The sequence below is a fragment of the Nycticebus coucang genome, chromosome 5 (genome assembly GCF_027406575.1).
Source record: "Nycticebus coucang isolate mNycCou1 chromosome 5, mNycCou1.pri, whole genome shotgun sequence".
In the NCBI taxonomy this organism is placed as follows: domain Eukaryota; kingdom Metazoa; phylum Chordata; class Mammalia; order Primates; family Lorisidae; genus Nycticebus; species Nycticebus coucang.
The window spans coordinates 54,970,115-54,982,646 of record NC_069784.1 but is presented as its reverse complement, the minus strand read 5'-3'; the positions used below and the strand labels follow the sequence as shown (position 1 = coordinate 54,982,646).

General features: G+C 55.0%; 1 protein-coding gene across 11 annotated transcripts in view; it reads left to right on the top strand.

Moving 5' to 3' along the window:
* SEMA6C (semaphorin 6C) overlaps positions 1 to 12,532 on the top strand; it is a 314,549-nt gene that overhangs the window by 8,522 nt on the left and 293,495 nt on the right. For 7 of the 11 annotated variants that reach the window (XR_008380071.1, XR_008380074.1, XR_008380073.1 and 4 more), the window contains 16 exons: positions 362 to 476; positions 747 to 813; positions 966 to 1,022; positions 1,379 to 1,480; positions 1,706 to 1,796; positions 1,975 to 2,094; positions 2,281 to 2,369; positions 3,100 to 3,317; positions 3,586 to 3,717; positions 3,996 to 4,148; positions 4,676 to 4,849; positions 5,109 to 5,255; positions 5,513 to 5,590; positions 5,726 to 5,781; positions 6,228 to 6,272; positions 7,099 to 8,817. Coding sequence is in view for 1 of the 11 variants with exons in the window: in XM_053590702.1 (XP_053446677.1) it covers positions 362 to 476; positions 747 to 813; positions 966 to 1,022; positions 1,379 to 1,480; positions 1,706 to 1,796; positions 1,975 to 2,094; positions 2,281 to 2,369; positions 3,100 to 3,317; positions 3,586 to 3,717; positions 3,996 to 4,148; positions 4,676 to 4,849; positions 5,109 to 5,255; positions 5,513 to 5,590; positions 5,726 to 5,781; positions 6,228 to 6,272; positions 7,099 to 8,105 (2,651 nt within the window). In the remaining 10 variants the exon portion in view is untranslated. Of the gene's footprint in view, positions 1 to 361; positions 477 to 746; positions 814 to 965; positions 1,023 to 1,378; positions 1,481 to 1,705; positions 1,797 to 1,974; positions 2,095 to 2,280; positions 2,370 to 3,099; positions 3,318 to 3,585; positions 3,718 to 3,995; positions 4,149 to 4,675; positions 4,850 to 5,108; positions 5,256 to 5,512; positions 5,591 to 5,725; positions 5,782 to 6,227; positions 6,273 to 7,098; positions 9,954 to 12,532 lie in introns of those variants that run through there. The other 4 variants (XR_008380076.1, XM_053590702.1, XR_008380075.1 and 1 more) reach the window with 4 other exon arrangements.

Below are 12,532 nucleotides of genomic sequence, written 5' to 3'. Positions count from 1 at the left end.
GCCCTCTGTAGAGTGATGTGTCGTCACAGCTCACAGCAATCTCCAACTCTTAGGCTTAAGCAATTGATTCTCTTGACTCAGCCTCCCAAGTAGCTGGGACTACAGCGCCCACCACAATGCCTGGCTATTTTTCGGTTGTAGTTGTTGTTTGGCAGGCCTGGGCTGGGTTCAAACCCGCCACCTTCAGTGTATGTGTCTGGTGCCCTAGCCGCTGAGCTACAGGTGCTGAGCCAGTACTTAAAATTTTTATGAACAGCTTTTGGGTACGTCTATGAGACCCTGTATGGGTGGGGTTTCTTCTGGCTAAACAGAGTGTTGGGGAGTGTGTAGTGTCCTAGCTGACCCTCACTGTGTCCTCTAGGCTCTTCCCCTTTATCCTGGTTCCGGGGCCTGGAGGACGATGCTGTGGCTGCAGAACTTGGGTTGGACTTTCAGAAATTCCTGACCTTGAACCGGACCTTGCTGGTGGCTGCCCGGTAAACTGACCGTAGCACCATTGTGGGGCAGAAATGCATACTCCTGGGCAGACATGGGACCTGCATGACCACTGCCGCTCCTGCAGGGGACAAACGCAGGTGCACAAGCCATGCGACATGGACATGCTGGGACTCAGAGCACAGATGCCAACGCATGGTGTGGGGATGGAGGGTAGGGGCCAGGAGGTCTGTACTGTTTGCCTCTGAACAGCTAACTGTGGGTCAGGTGAAATGGTTGGCTTGGCTCTGACTCCTTACCTGCTCCTTCAGGGATCATGTTTTCTCCTTCAATCTTCAAGCTGAAGAAGAAGAAAGAGAGGGGCTGGTACCCAGCAAGGTGAGGGGCTGTGTGAGAGGTGGTATAGGCATGGAGGTGAGGCTGGGGGAAATCTGACAGGGGTTGAGTGGCTGGGAAGAAGGACCCAAAAGGAGTTGCAATGAGGAGAGATTCAGGGCCCCAAGATTTTCCCTCTTCTCCTCCTCCTTTAGTATCTAACATGGAGGAGCCAAGACATGGAGAACTGTGCTGTCCGGGGGAAGCTGACGGTGAGGAGTGGGATGAGAATTGGAGGGAAGGAGGGTTACCCTGCCTCCAGGCTTTGTCCACATGGTCCTCTACCATGTCCAATTTCCTTCTCACTTTTCTCATCCTAGGCCGTAGAGGAAAATAGGAAGGAAAGGCAATTGATGATTTTCAGTTTCCTTTATATGCCTCACAAGAAGGAAAAGTAAGGCTCAGAGAAGCCACAGGGCTCAGCTAAGGCCACAAGGCTAGCAAATAGCTCCCTGGACTTTATCCCACGTTGTTTTGACCGGCTCAAGAGGAATAACCTTCCTTCCTATTAGCCTCTAGTCTGAGTCCCAAAGAGCCTGTCACTGACCTGGAACTTTGGGTTCTCTAGGATGAGTGCTACAACTACATTCGTGTTCTTGTTCCCTGGGACTCCCAGACACTCCTTGCCTGTGGAACAAACTCATTCAGCCCCGTGTGCCGCAGCTATGGGGTACAAAGGAGAGGGTGGGGGTCAAAATGGGATCTGGGGGGGAACCCATGAAGGGCAATCAATTTGATGGGAAGGGGTCAGGAACTGGTGTCAGGGAATGGGAGTGCCCAGAATGTAGGGATCCAGGAGGGGCTGGGGAAGGAGGCCAGGGGACATAAGACCTGGGCTATGGAGCCAGACTCCAAGACCCTGAGGGTTCCAGGAACCTCCTCCCTCTGCCCCCAGATAACTTCGCTGCAGCAGGAGGGTGAAGAGCTGAGCGGGCAGGCTCGATGCCCCTTTGATGCCACCCAGTCCAACGTGGCCATCTTTGCAGGTGTGCTCAGTCATATAAGAAGCAGGCATGTGGCTAGAGGGAGCCTTAGCTCCTCTCTCCACTTGGTCTTTCTCCTGAGTGGAGGGTTGGTGTAGGGGCCAGGGCCAGGCCTAGGTAGGGGTGTGAGAGGCAGATACAGATGCCTGAGCTCTCTGACGCCATCCTCCTGTCCCTGCAGAAGGAAGCCTGTACTCAGCAACAGCCGCAGACTTCCAGGCCAGTGATGCTGTAGTTTACCGAAGCCTCGGGCCTCAGCCCCCACTCCGCTCCGCCAAGTATGACTCCAAGTGGCTTCGAGGTCAGGGCAGGTCTGGTGGAGGGAGACTGTCCTTAGGACAAGGTGCTGAGGGAGGACTGTGGTGGGAGCAGGCAGGTGGAGTGGCCGTATGTGTGTGCACATGATGGGGAGAGCTGGGGAGGGGTCAGGAGTTTCTGAGCAGGCACAGATGCTCTTCTATACCCTTTCCTGTCACTTCCACCTCAGAGCCACACTTTGTCCATGCCTTGGAGCATGGAGACCATGTCTACTTCTTCTTCCGAGAGGTCTCCGTGGAGGACGCCCGGCTGGGCAGGGTAAGGATGTGGCACCAGGAGTGGGTAGCTTGAGGGCTCTGCTGGATCCAGAGAGTCCAGTCAGAGTTGGAAGAAAGCTCCTGGTCTAGTCTTCACAACACAGCCCCCCACTTGGAATAGCCCTCCATGCTCTGACCCCCAAATCCTGCTATGTCCCTCATCTTTTTTATTTTTTTTATTTTTTTGAGACAGACTCTCACTGTGTAGCCCTTGGTAGAGTGCCATCGTGTCACAGCTCATAGAAATCTCAAACTCTTGGGTTTAAGTGATTCTCTTGCCTCAGTGTCCCGAGTAGCTGGAACTATAGGCGCCCATCCCAGTGCCCAGCTAGTTTTTCTATCTTATTTTTGAGACAGATTCTCAAGCTGTCACCCCCAGGGTAGAGTGCTGTGGGGTTGTGGCTTACAGCAACCTCAAACTCTTGGGCTTAAGCGATTCTCTTGTCTCAGCCTCCCAAGTAACTGGGACTATAGGTGCCCACCACACCGCCTGGCTATTTTTTGTTGCAGTTGTCATTGTTTAGCAGGCCTGGACCGGTTTCAAACCCACCAGCCCTTGTGTATGAGCTATGGCCACTGAGTCATGTGTCCCTCATCCTTTACCCAAGTTGACCTACTCCACCATGCCTTTAACTTGCTGTGACCTTCACATCTGTCTCTGGACACATTCCTTTCACCCAGCCAGTGTTGGGGCTCTCTCTCACTGTATCTTCCCCCATCTCTTCCCCCAGGTGCAGTTCTCCCGTGTTGCCCGAGTCTGTAAACGTGACATGGGGGGCTCACCTCGGGCCTTGGACCGCCATTGGACATCCTTCCTGAAGCTGCGGCTTAACTGCTCTGTCCCTGGAGACTCTACCTTCTATTTTGATGTCTTACAGGCCTTGACCGGGCCTGTGAATTTTCATGGCCGCTCTGCTCTCTTTGGGGTCTTCACCACGCAGACCAATAGGTTGGTCAATGACTTTTGTGACCTGATCTGTCCCCTCCTCCAGCATCCAAACTGTCCTCTCAAACCACTGAAGGGGCAGTGATGAGGAAGCTCTAAGCAGAGCCAGTCTGGTGCCCTGCCCACCTTCTTTTCTCCTTGCATGGCACCCAGTGGCGGCCCCACCCTTTAGCTTCTACCTCCTAACATGCACAAAGGGCAGCCACACTTCTCTCCTGGGAGTTCTGTGTTCCAGTCAGCACCTATCCCACATTTTTTCTGGCTCCCTCAGCATCCCTGGGTCTGCAGTCTGTGCCTTCTATTTGGATGATATTGAGCGTGGATTTGAGGGCAAGTTCAAGGAGCAGAGGAGTCTGGATGGGGCCTGGACCCCTGTATCTGAGGACAGGGTCCCCTCACCCAGGTACCCAGGATGGGGGTGGCTGTTGTGGGGACAGAAGCAAGAGGTGTCTGTTCGCAAGCTGGGATTGTGAGGAGGGTTAAGATGTCCCAGGCCTTGGGAACGAGCTGTGCTGGGTTAGCAGCGGGGCTGCCAGGCTATAATGGGGCAGGGTAGCAATGGCCTTGGTGTCTGTGTGGAGGGGCAAGGCCTGCCAGTTATTCCTGGGAGCAGCAAGGGCGCATGTTTCTGAACTAAGCCTGGGCTACCTCCCTAAGCCAGCCCCTTCTCATGCCCACCAGGCCAGGGTCCTGTGCAGGAGTAGGAGGAGCTGCCTTGTTCTCTTCTTCTCGAGACCTCCCTGATGATGTTCTGACCTTCATCAAGGCTCACCCACTGCTGGACCCCGCTGTGCCAGCTGCCACCCATCAGCCTCTTCTCACTCTCACTAGCAGGTATGAGCTAAAAAATACTAACCACCACCCTCCTGCCCTCAGTTACTGTCCTCTTCCTCCCTCCTCCCAAGGTAGGGCACACTGTTCAGAGGAAGAACAGTGAAAGTAGAAGGGAGACAGTTAAGAAAAGAACCCTGGAGTGTGGGGGTAGGGTGCAGGTGTGGGTACCAGGACACCTGGGCTCTCCTTGAAATGTTTAGGCTTCTCGGCGGCGCCTGTGGCTCAGTCGGGAAGGCACCGGCCCCATATACCGAGGGTGACGGGTTCAAACCTGGCCCCGGCCGAACTGCAACCAAAAAATAGCCAGGCATTGTGGCGGGTGCCTGTAGTCCCAGCTACTCGGGAGGCTGAGGCAAGAGAATCGCTTAAGCCCAGGAGTTGGAGGTTGCTGTGAGCTGTGTGAGGCCATGGCACTCTACCGAGGGCCATAAAGTGAGACTCTGTCTCTCCAAAAAAAAAAAAAAAAAAAAAGAAATGTTTAGGCTTCTACAAGACAGGTCACCCTGACCATAGGCCTGTTCTTTTAGGGCCCTACTGACCCAGGTAGCTGTGGATGGCATGGCTGGTCCCCACAATAACAGCACAGTCATGTTCCTTGGTGCCAACGATGGGACAGTGCTGAAGGTGCTGCCTCCAGGTGGGCAACCTGGGGGCCCTGAACCCATCCTATTGGAAGAGATTGATGCCTACAGCCCCTCTCGGTGAGACCCTTGGAGGGCAGGCCCCCTGCAGAACAGGGGCGAGGTGGGATGTGGCAGATGGGGACGTGGGAATGGGTTGGACACTCCAGTGTTGGCTTCGAGGGGCAGGAGCTCTGGGGCAGAGAGGCTTGGTGAGAAGACTCAGATGCCTTGGGGGTGTGCTCAGTTGCTCGTGTACCTCCCCACTCTGTTCTTCAAGTTACCAGGGATATAGTGGCCTCCCCTGTTCCGTCTCTGATTCCTTATGGCCTTACCCTAGGTGCAGTGGGAAACGGGCAGCCCAAACAGCACGACAGATCATAGGGCTGGAGCTGGACACTGAGAGTCACAGGCTCTTTGTGGCTTTCTCTGGTTGTATCGTCTACCTCCCTCTCAGCCGGTGTGGCCGGCATGGGGCCTGTCAGAGGTGAGAGGGGCCTGAGGCCCACCTCTGCCTGGGCCAGCCAGGGGCACAGAAACATAGGTCTTGGAGGTGGCAGGGAAGTGTAAGGGATGGTTGAAGATGGGCAGCAACCAAAGCCTGGAGTAGAGATTAGAGTGGGTGGGATAAGAATATGGGGCTGGGGTCCTCCTGTAAGCCAGGGTGAAAATAGACAAGGCACCAGAATAGAATGTGACTGGAGTGGAGGAGACCCCAGTCTCACATGACTCAGTTTTCCCTAGGAGATGTCTGGCCTCTCAGGACCCATATTGTGGCTGGCACAGCTCCAGAGGCTGTGTGGATATCAAGAGACCTGGTGGGTAAGTGAGAGCCACTTAAGAACTCTGGATCTTCAGAGGATAAAATGCCTCACCACTAAGAAAGGAACCTGAGGCCCAGAGTGAGAGATGGGGACAAAGTGTCCCACTGCACTTGGCCACTTCCTTTTCTCCTAGGACTGATGTGGATCTGGCTGGGAACCAGGAATCTATGGTCCACGGTGACTGCCAAGGTAAACAGAAGGGGTGGCTGCATGTAGCTGCAGCTAGGACTGCCATGGCCATGATGGCACACACAACAACCCAGGTGTGGGCTTTGGTCTTTCTTTTCTTTTGTGGCACAGTCACCCCCCATCAGTTTTTTGTTTTTTTGAGACAGAATGGAGTCAGTTTGTTGCCCTTGGTAGAGTGCTGTGGCCTCCTATCTCACAGCAACCTCAAATTCTTGGGCTCAAGTGCCAAGAATTGCCTCAGCCTCCCAAGTAGCTGGGACTATAAGTACCCACCACAATGTCTGGCTAGTTTTAGAGGCAAGGTTTCGCTCTTGCTCAGGCCAGTGTCCAACTCATGAGCTCAGGCAATCCACTCACCTTGGCCTCCCAGAGTGCTAGGATTACAGTCATGAGCCACTGTGCCTGGCCCACCCCCATCTTCACTTTTTCTTCTCCCTTCTTCATAGATGGAGCTACTGGGAGTCAGTCTGGCCCCGGGGATTCTGCCTATGGTGAGTCCTCTTATCTCAACCTCACTTTCCTGTGCTTAGCCCACACACCTGTCTGTGCCCTGTGGCAGCAGCAGAACAGCACCCTGAATACCCTAAGAGTCTCAGAAAACAGCAACATCCTCCAGACAGGCAGCATATAGCTCTGTGCTTGGCACACAGTAGAACTCCTAGAACAGTTTTTGAACAAGGAAAGGAAAGAAAGCCCTGCATGGTGAGCCCTTTTCCAGGCCCAGAGGAAAGTAGGGGCTGGAATTCTGGACTTTTGGGTTCCAAAGGAGGGAGGAAGGACCCCAGATGGGTGTCAGGGTGGAGATCAGGAGCTCACTGGCTATGACTTGGTCTCTGTTACCAGTGCTTCTGGGTCCTGGCCCTTCCCCTGGGACCCCCAGTGTCCCCAGTGATGCCCACCCCTCCTGCCCCAGTCTTCCACTCTTGGAGCTCATACTCAGGGTAAGGGGCTACCTGGGAGGGACAGGAATGAGTGTGGAGCTGCTGATTCTTGGAGGATTCTAAGCCTCACTGTGTTTGGTGCTCACTAATGCCTGTTTTGACCGGGCACCAGCACCGGTAGTTTGGCATTTGCTCTTGGCATGGCTACAGGGTCCAGAGCTGGGACAGGGACACCAGAGGCCCAAGCTCTCACCCATGTTGTGAACTGTAGTGCGATGAGTTGTGTTGAGGGGTGAGGGAAAGTGAATCCTGAGAGAGGGCCAGGCTGTAGGAGTGAGGCCAAGTGGGTGCAGTTGAGTGGAACTCAGACCTGGGAAACTGCTGCGTGGTGCATCTAGCTACCACCCCGGCTGAGCCCCAGTCCTTCTCACCGCAGGCGTGCGCCAGGACCTGTCCCCATCCTTGGCCTCACGCTCGGTGCCCATCCCACTCCTCCTGGCCTGTATGGCAGCGGCCTTCGCCCTGGGGGCCTCTGTCTCCGGCCTCCTGGTCTCCTGTGCTTGTCGCCGAGCCCACCGACACCGGGGCAAGGACATCGAGACCCCGGGGCTGCCGCGCCCTCTCTCCCTCCGTAGCTTGGCCCGGCTGCATGGTGGGGGCCCAGAGCTCCCACCACCATCGAAGGACGGAGACGTATCGTCGCCCCAGCTCTACACCACCTTTCTGCCTCCCGCTGAGGGCGCGCCCCCGCCAGAGCTGGCCTGCCTGCCCACCCCGGAGTCCACCCCGGAGCTGCCAGTCAAGCACCTCCGCATCGCAGGGGGTCCCTGGGAGTGGAACCAGAATGGAAACAACGCCAAGGAGGGCTCGGGCCCGGGCCGCACGGTGGGCGGCCCTGCACCCCGCGTGCTGGTGAGGCCACCTCCCCCCGGCTGCCCCAGGCAGGCAGTGGAAGTCACCACTCTGGAGGAACTGCTGCGCTACCTGCACGGCCCACAGCCGCCCAGGAAGGGCGCCGAGCCCCCCGCCGCGCCGGCCCCGCGGGTGCGCCCCCTGGAGCCGGCCTCCGGACCCGCCTGCTTCCCAGCTAGCCCGCTGCCCCGGGAGTGTGCAGCGCCCCTGAGGCTGGACGTGCCACCGGAGGGGACGTGCCCTGCTGCCCACGCCCGGCCGGCGCGCTCCGTCTCCGCTCCCCGGCTGGGACTGGGGGGCAGCCGGAGGGTGCCCTTCCCCATGCACCGCGCGCCCCCCGCCCTGCTCACTCGCGTTCCCTCGGGAGGCACTTCCAGGTACTCCGGGGGTCCGGGCAGGCACCTCCTGTACCCAGGCCGGCCCCAGGGGTGCCGGGACCGCTCCCTGAAGAGGGTGGACATCGAGAAGCCGCCGCTCGTCGGGCCCGCTTCCTGCCTCGCTGTTCCTAGCGGCAGCCATTTCAACCTCTAAGGGAGCTGCCTGGATGGCGGCCACGGACACTTCTCCCAGGACAGGTCACCTCCCCCTCTGTACTCCACCTCCAGCCTTCCTGGACTCTGAGAGTCTCCTGAGACCCCTTCTTGTCTCGGGTTTATTTATTGGCTGTCGACTGTCCCCTGTCCTGACGAGAGAGGAGTGGGAGGCGAGGAGCTCGTCCCCTCGGTGAGCCAGCCTTTCGGGGGAGGGAGCTGGCAGCCTCCCACTCCCCGCTCCCTCCAGCCAAGCTGCCTTAACTCGCCCCTCCGGGCTTCCTCACAGCCTGGGCTCCCGGCGGCGCTGTGCAGACTTCCCTGTCTCTGGGCCCGGGACGTGCCGCCTCCTACTGTGTAGGAGCCTCCGCTCCCCAATACAGCTGTGCCGGAACCGCTGCCTGCCTCGAGTCGCGGCGGCGGAGGCGGGGAGGGCGGGGAACCGTCGCTCTGGCTCTGGGAGCCTTTGTCCCTGAAGCTCTGCTTTCTCCCTGGTCTTACGCGCTCTCTCGGGTAATTGGAGTGGCTGCGGTCCCACCGGGGTTAATCAGGAAAGGTTTCCAGAAGGAGGCAAGCAGATAAATGGTGTCGGGATTGGCCGGGGCCCAGGAGACTCACGAGAGAGTTTAGATGGGGTTGGGGATGGCACTCAGCTCTTCTCTGGATTGAGGTTAAGGGGGACTTTTTATTTTATTATTATTGTTGTTGTTGTTGTTTTTTGAGACAGAGCCTCAAGCTGTCGCCCTGGGTAGAGTGCTTTGGCATCACAGCTCACAGCAACCTCCAACTCCTGGGCTTAAGCGATTCTCCTGCCTCAGCCTCCCAAGTAGCAGGGACTACAGGCGCCCGCCACAACACGAGCTATTTTTTGGTTGCAGCCGTCATTGTTGTTTGGTGGGCCCGGGCTGGATTCCAACCTGCCAGCTCAGGTGTATGTGGCTGGCGCCTTAGCCGCTTGACCCACAGGCGCGAAGCCATTATTTATTTTATTTTTGAGACGTCTCAAGCTGTCTCCCTGGATAGAGGCGTCACGGTTCACAGCAACCTCAAACTCTTGGGCTTAAGCGATTCTCTTGCTTCAGCCTCCGGAGTAGCTGGGAATCCAGGTGCCGAGCTGTATTTAGAGACGGGGGTCTCGCTCTTGCTCAGGCTGGTCTCGAACCTGTGAGCTCAGGCCATCCACCGGCCTGGGCCTCCCAGAGTGCTAGGATTCCAGGTATGACCCACAGCGCCCTGCCTGGGAGGGAATTACTTTGAGAAATAAAATGAAGCTGCAGGGTAAGTGATAGAAACTTCAAATCAGGAAATCTTGTCCTCAGAAGCATTGACTGGAAGATTTTGAGTCGCTTGAGAGGTGGGCTGCTAAAAAACTGCAAAGGATTCAGCCATACTGGGCAAGGATTGGTCCCAGAAGATGCTGAGGGAGCAGCCGGGTTCAGGGAACAGGAGGGCCCTGGAGAGTGTGATTCCTCACGCGCATGCGCACCCTCCCAGGCTGCGCCTTTCAGCCTCATCCCAGCCTGGATCCGGGATTGCTAGGGCTGGGGCTGCAAGATGTTTGTCCATTACCCCGGGAGTCAATGGGATAGGCGAACGGGGCCACCTGCTCCGCCTACCTCCCTTGAGCTGAGAACTCTTAAGACCTCGCACTGGCTGTGACCTCACGTGCGGGTTTACAGGTCGGGTTTTCGCCTGCGCTTGGCCTGGGTACCATCCAGTCTGAGCACTCAGACTAACGTTCTCCCTCTGGCTCGGCCTGGGGGCTCATACCGAGCCCTGCAGCTAAGGAAGCAGCACTAATCCCTTTCCCAGTTTGCTACCTGAGTTACCTCGGCGGGAGACTGAGAAAGATTTGCTGAAAACACTGAACTTATTCCTAGTTTTGCCCTTTATTCCTTGTGATTGTGACAAATAAAAACTTTGCTCTAGGGCTCGGCACCCACAGCACAGTGTTTAGGGCGCCGGCCGCATAAACCTGGGCCGGGTTTGAATCCTCCAGCCTCTGTGTATGTGGCTGGCGCCCTCCCCACTGAGCTACGGGCGCCGCCATTCATTTATTTTTTAACATTAGTTAAGTGAAGCAGTGGTAGTGAAGAAGGAACAGAGGAATCTGTAACTGACTGTGATCAATTAGTTGTAAACATCACTCCATGACGACCAGACAATGAAGGTCTTTTTTTTTTTTGAGACAGAGCTTCAAGCTATTGCCCTGGGTAGAGTGCTGTGGCATCACAGCTCACACCAACCTCCAACTCCTGGGCTCAAGCAATTCTCCTGCCTCTGCCACCCAAGTAGCTGGGACTACAAGCGCCTGCCACAATGCCCGGTTATTTTTTGGTTGCAGCCATCATTGTTGTTTGGCGGGCCTGGGCTGGATTCGAACCCTCCAGCTCAGGTGTATGTAGCTGGCGCCTTAGCTACTTGAGCCACAGGCGCTGAGCCAGGTCCATTTTTTTTTTTTTTTTTTTTGAGACAGTCTCACTCCATTACCTGGGTAGAGTGGTGTGGCATCAAGTGATCCTCTTGCCTTAGCCTCCTGACTAGCTGAGACTACAGGTGTCCTCAACAACGCCCAGCTAATTTTTCTATTTTTAGCAGAAATGGGGGAGCTCTTGCTCAGACTGGCCTTGAACTCCTGAGTTCAAGCAATCCTCCCACCTTAGCCTTTCAAAGGCGTGGGACACCACACTGGCCTTTGAAGATCCGTTTTTTTTTTTTTTGAGACAGAGTCTCACTATGTCACCCTCAGTAGAGTGCTGTGGCGTCACAGCTCACAGCAACCTCAAACTCTTGGGCTTAAGCAATTCTCTTGCCTCAGCCTCTCAGGTAGCTGGGACTACAGGTGCCCGCCACAACACCTGGCTATGAAGGGCCATTTTAAAAAGGTATGGGTAAGGAAGGAATAGGTCAGTAACTGGAGGCTAACAACTGCCTTAGTCCTGAGATGACAAAGGGAGGTAGGTAGTGGTTACTGAGACCTGAAGGGGTAGATTACCTTGAGGGGAACAGTGACTTTTTGGGGTTTTTTTTGTTTGTTTGACACAGGGTCTTGCTGTTACCTGGGCTAGAGCATAGACGTAGCTCACCACAACCTCAAACTCCCAGGCTCTGGCGATCTCTTGCCTCAGCCTCCCAAATAGGTAGGACTACAGGTGAATGCCACCACATCTAGCTAATTTTTAAAAATTGTTTTGTAGGTCTCATTGTCTTTATGTTGTTTAGGCTGGTCTTGAATCCTGGGCTCAAACAGTCCTCCTGCAGCCTCTGCCTCCTAGTGTTAGGATTATAGAAGAGAATTACTGTGCCCAGGCTTCTTCCTAGTTTTTTTTTTTGCAGCTTTTGGCCCAGGCTGGGTTTGAACCCGCCACCTCTGGCATATGGAGCTGGCACCCTATCTGTTGAGCCACAGGTGCTGCCCTCTTCCTAGTTTCTTAAATGCAATGAGATGAATTAACTACCCAAGGCCAAGTGAAGGGAGCCTTTTTCTAACAAAAAAAGCAAATTCCAGCCATGCGCACCTGTGTGGTGGGTCACACCTGTAATCCTAGCACTCTGGGAGGCCCAGGCAGGTGGACTGCTTGAACTTAGGAGTTTGAGACCAGCCTGAGCAAAAGTGCGACCCTGTCTCTACTAAAAATAGAAAAACTGAGGCAAGAGGATTGCTTGAGCCCAAGAGTTGGAGGTTGATATGAGCTATGACACCATGACAGTCCACCCAGGGTGACAGCTTGAGACTTTGTCTCAAAAAATATAAGAATAAAAGAAAGAAACTCCAGAGGAAAGAACACTAATTAATTAACTCAAAAGAGAAGCTATAGTTTTAGAATGGAGAACAATTCTTTTTTTTTTAAGAGACAGAGTCTCACTTAATCACCCTCGGTAGAGTGCTGGGGTGTCACAGTTCACAGCAACCTTCAACTCCTGGGCTTAGGTGATTCTCTTGCCTCAGCCTACCAAGTAGCTGGGACTACAGGCCCCCGCCACAATGCCCAGCTATTTTTTGTTGTTGTTGCAATTTGGCCAGGGCCAGGTTTGAATCTGCCACCCTTGGTATATGGGGCCGGCACCCTACCCACTGAGCCACAGGCGCTGCCCAGAATGGAGAACAATTTTTACAAGTGTGTGACTGGGCAAACTCACAACATGTATTTCTACAATTATATAATGAGGATTATTCCTATCTTGCATGATAGGTATGTTTGTGTGTATGCAAAGAGCCTATCTCATTGCTAGACATGTGGCAAAAGCTTAAAGCATGATAACTATTATCATTATTTATTATACTGAAGCTGGGCGCATGGCTAAACTGATGGCTTGTGCCTGTAATCCCAGCTACTCAAGAGACTGAGGCAGGAGGAGTGCCTGAGCCCAGGATTTCTAAGCTATAGTGAACTATCATTATACTCTACCCTGGACGACAGAGAGAGG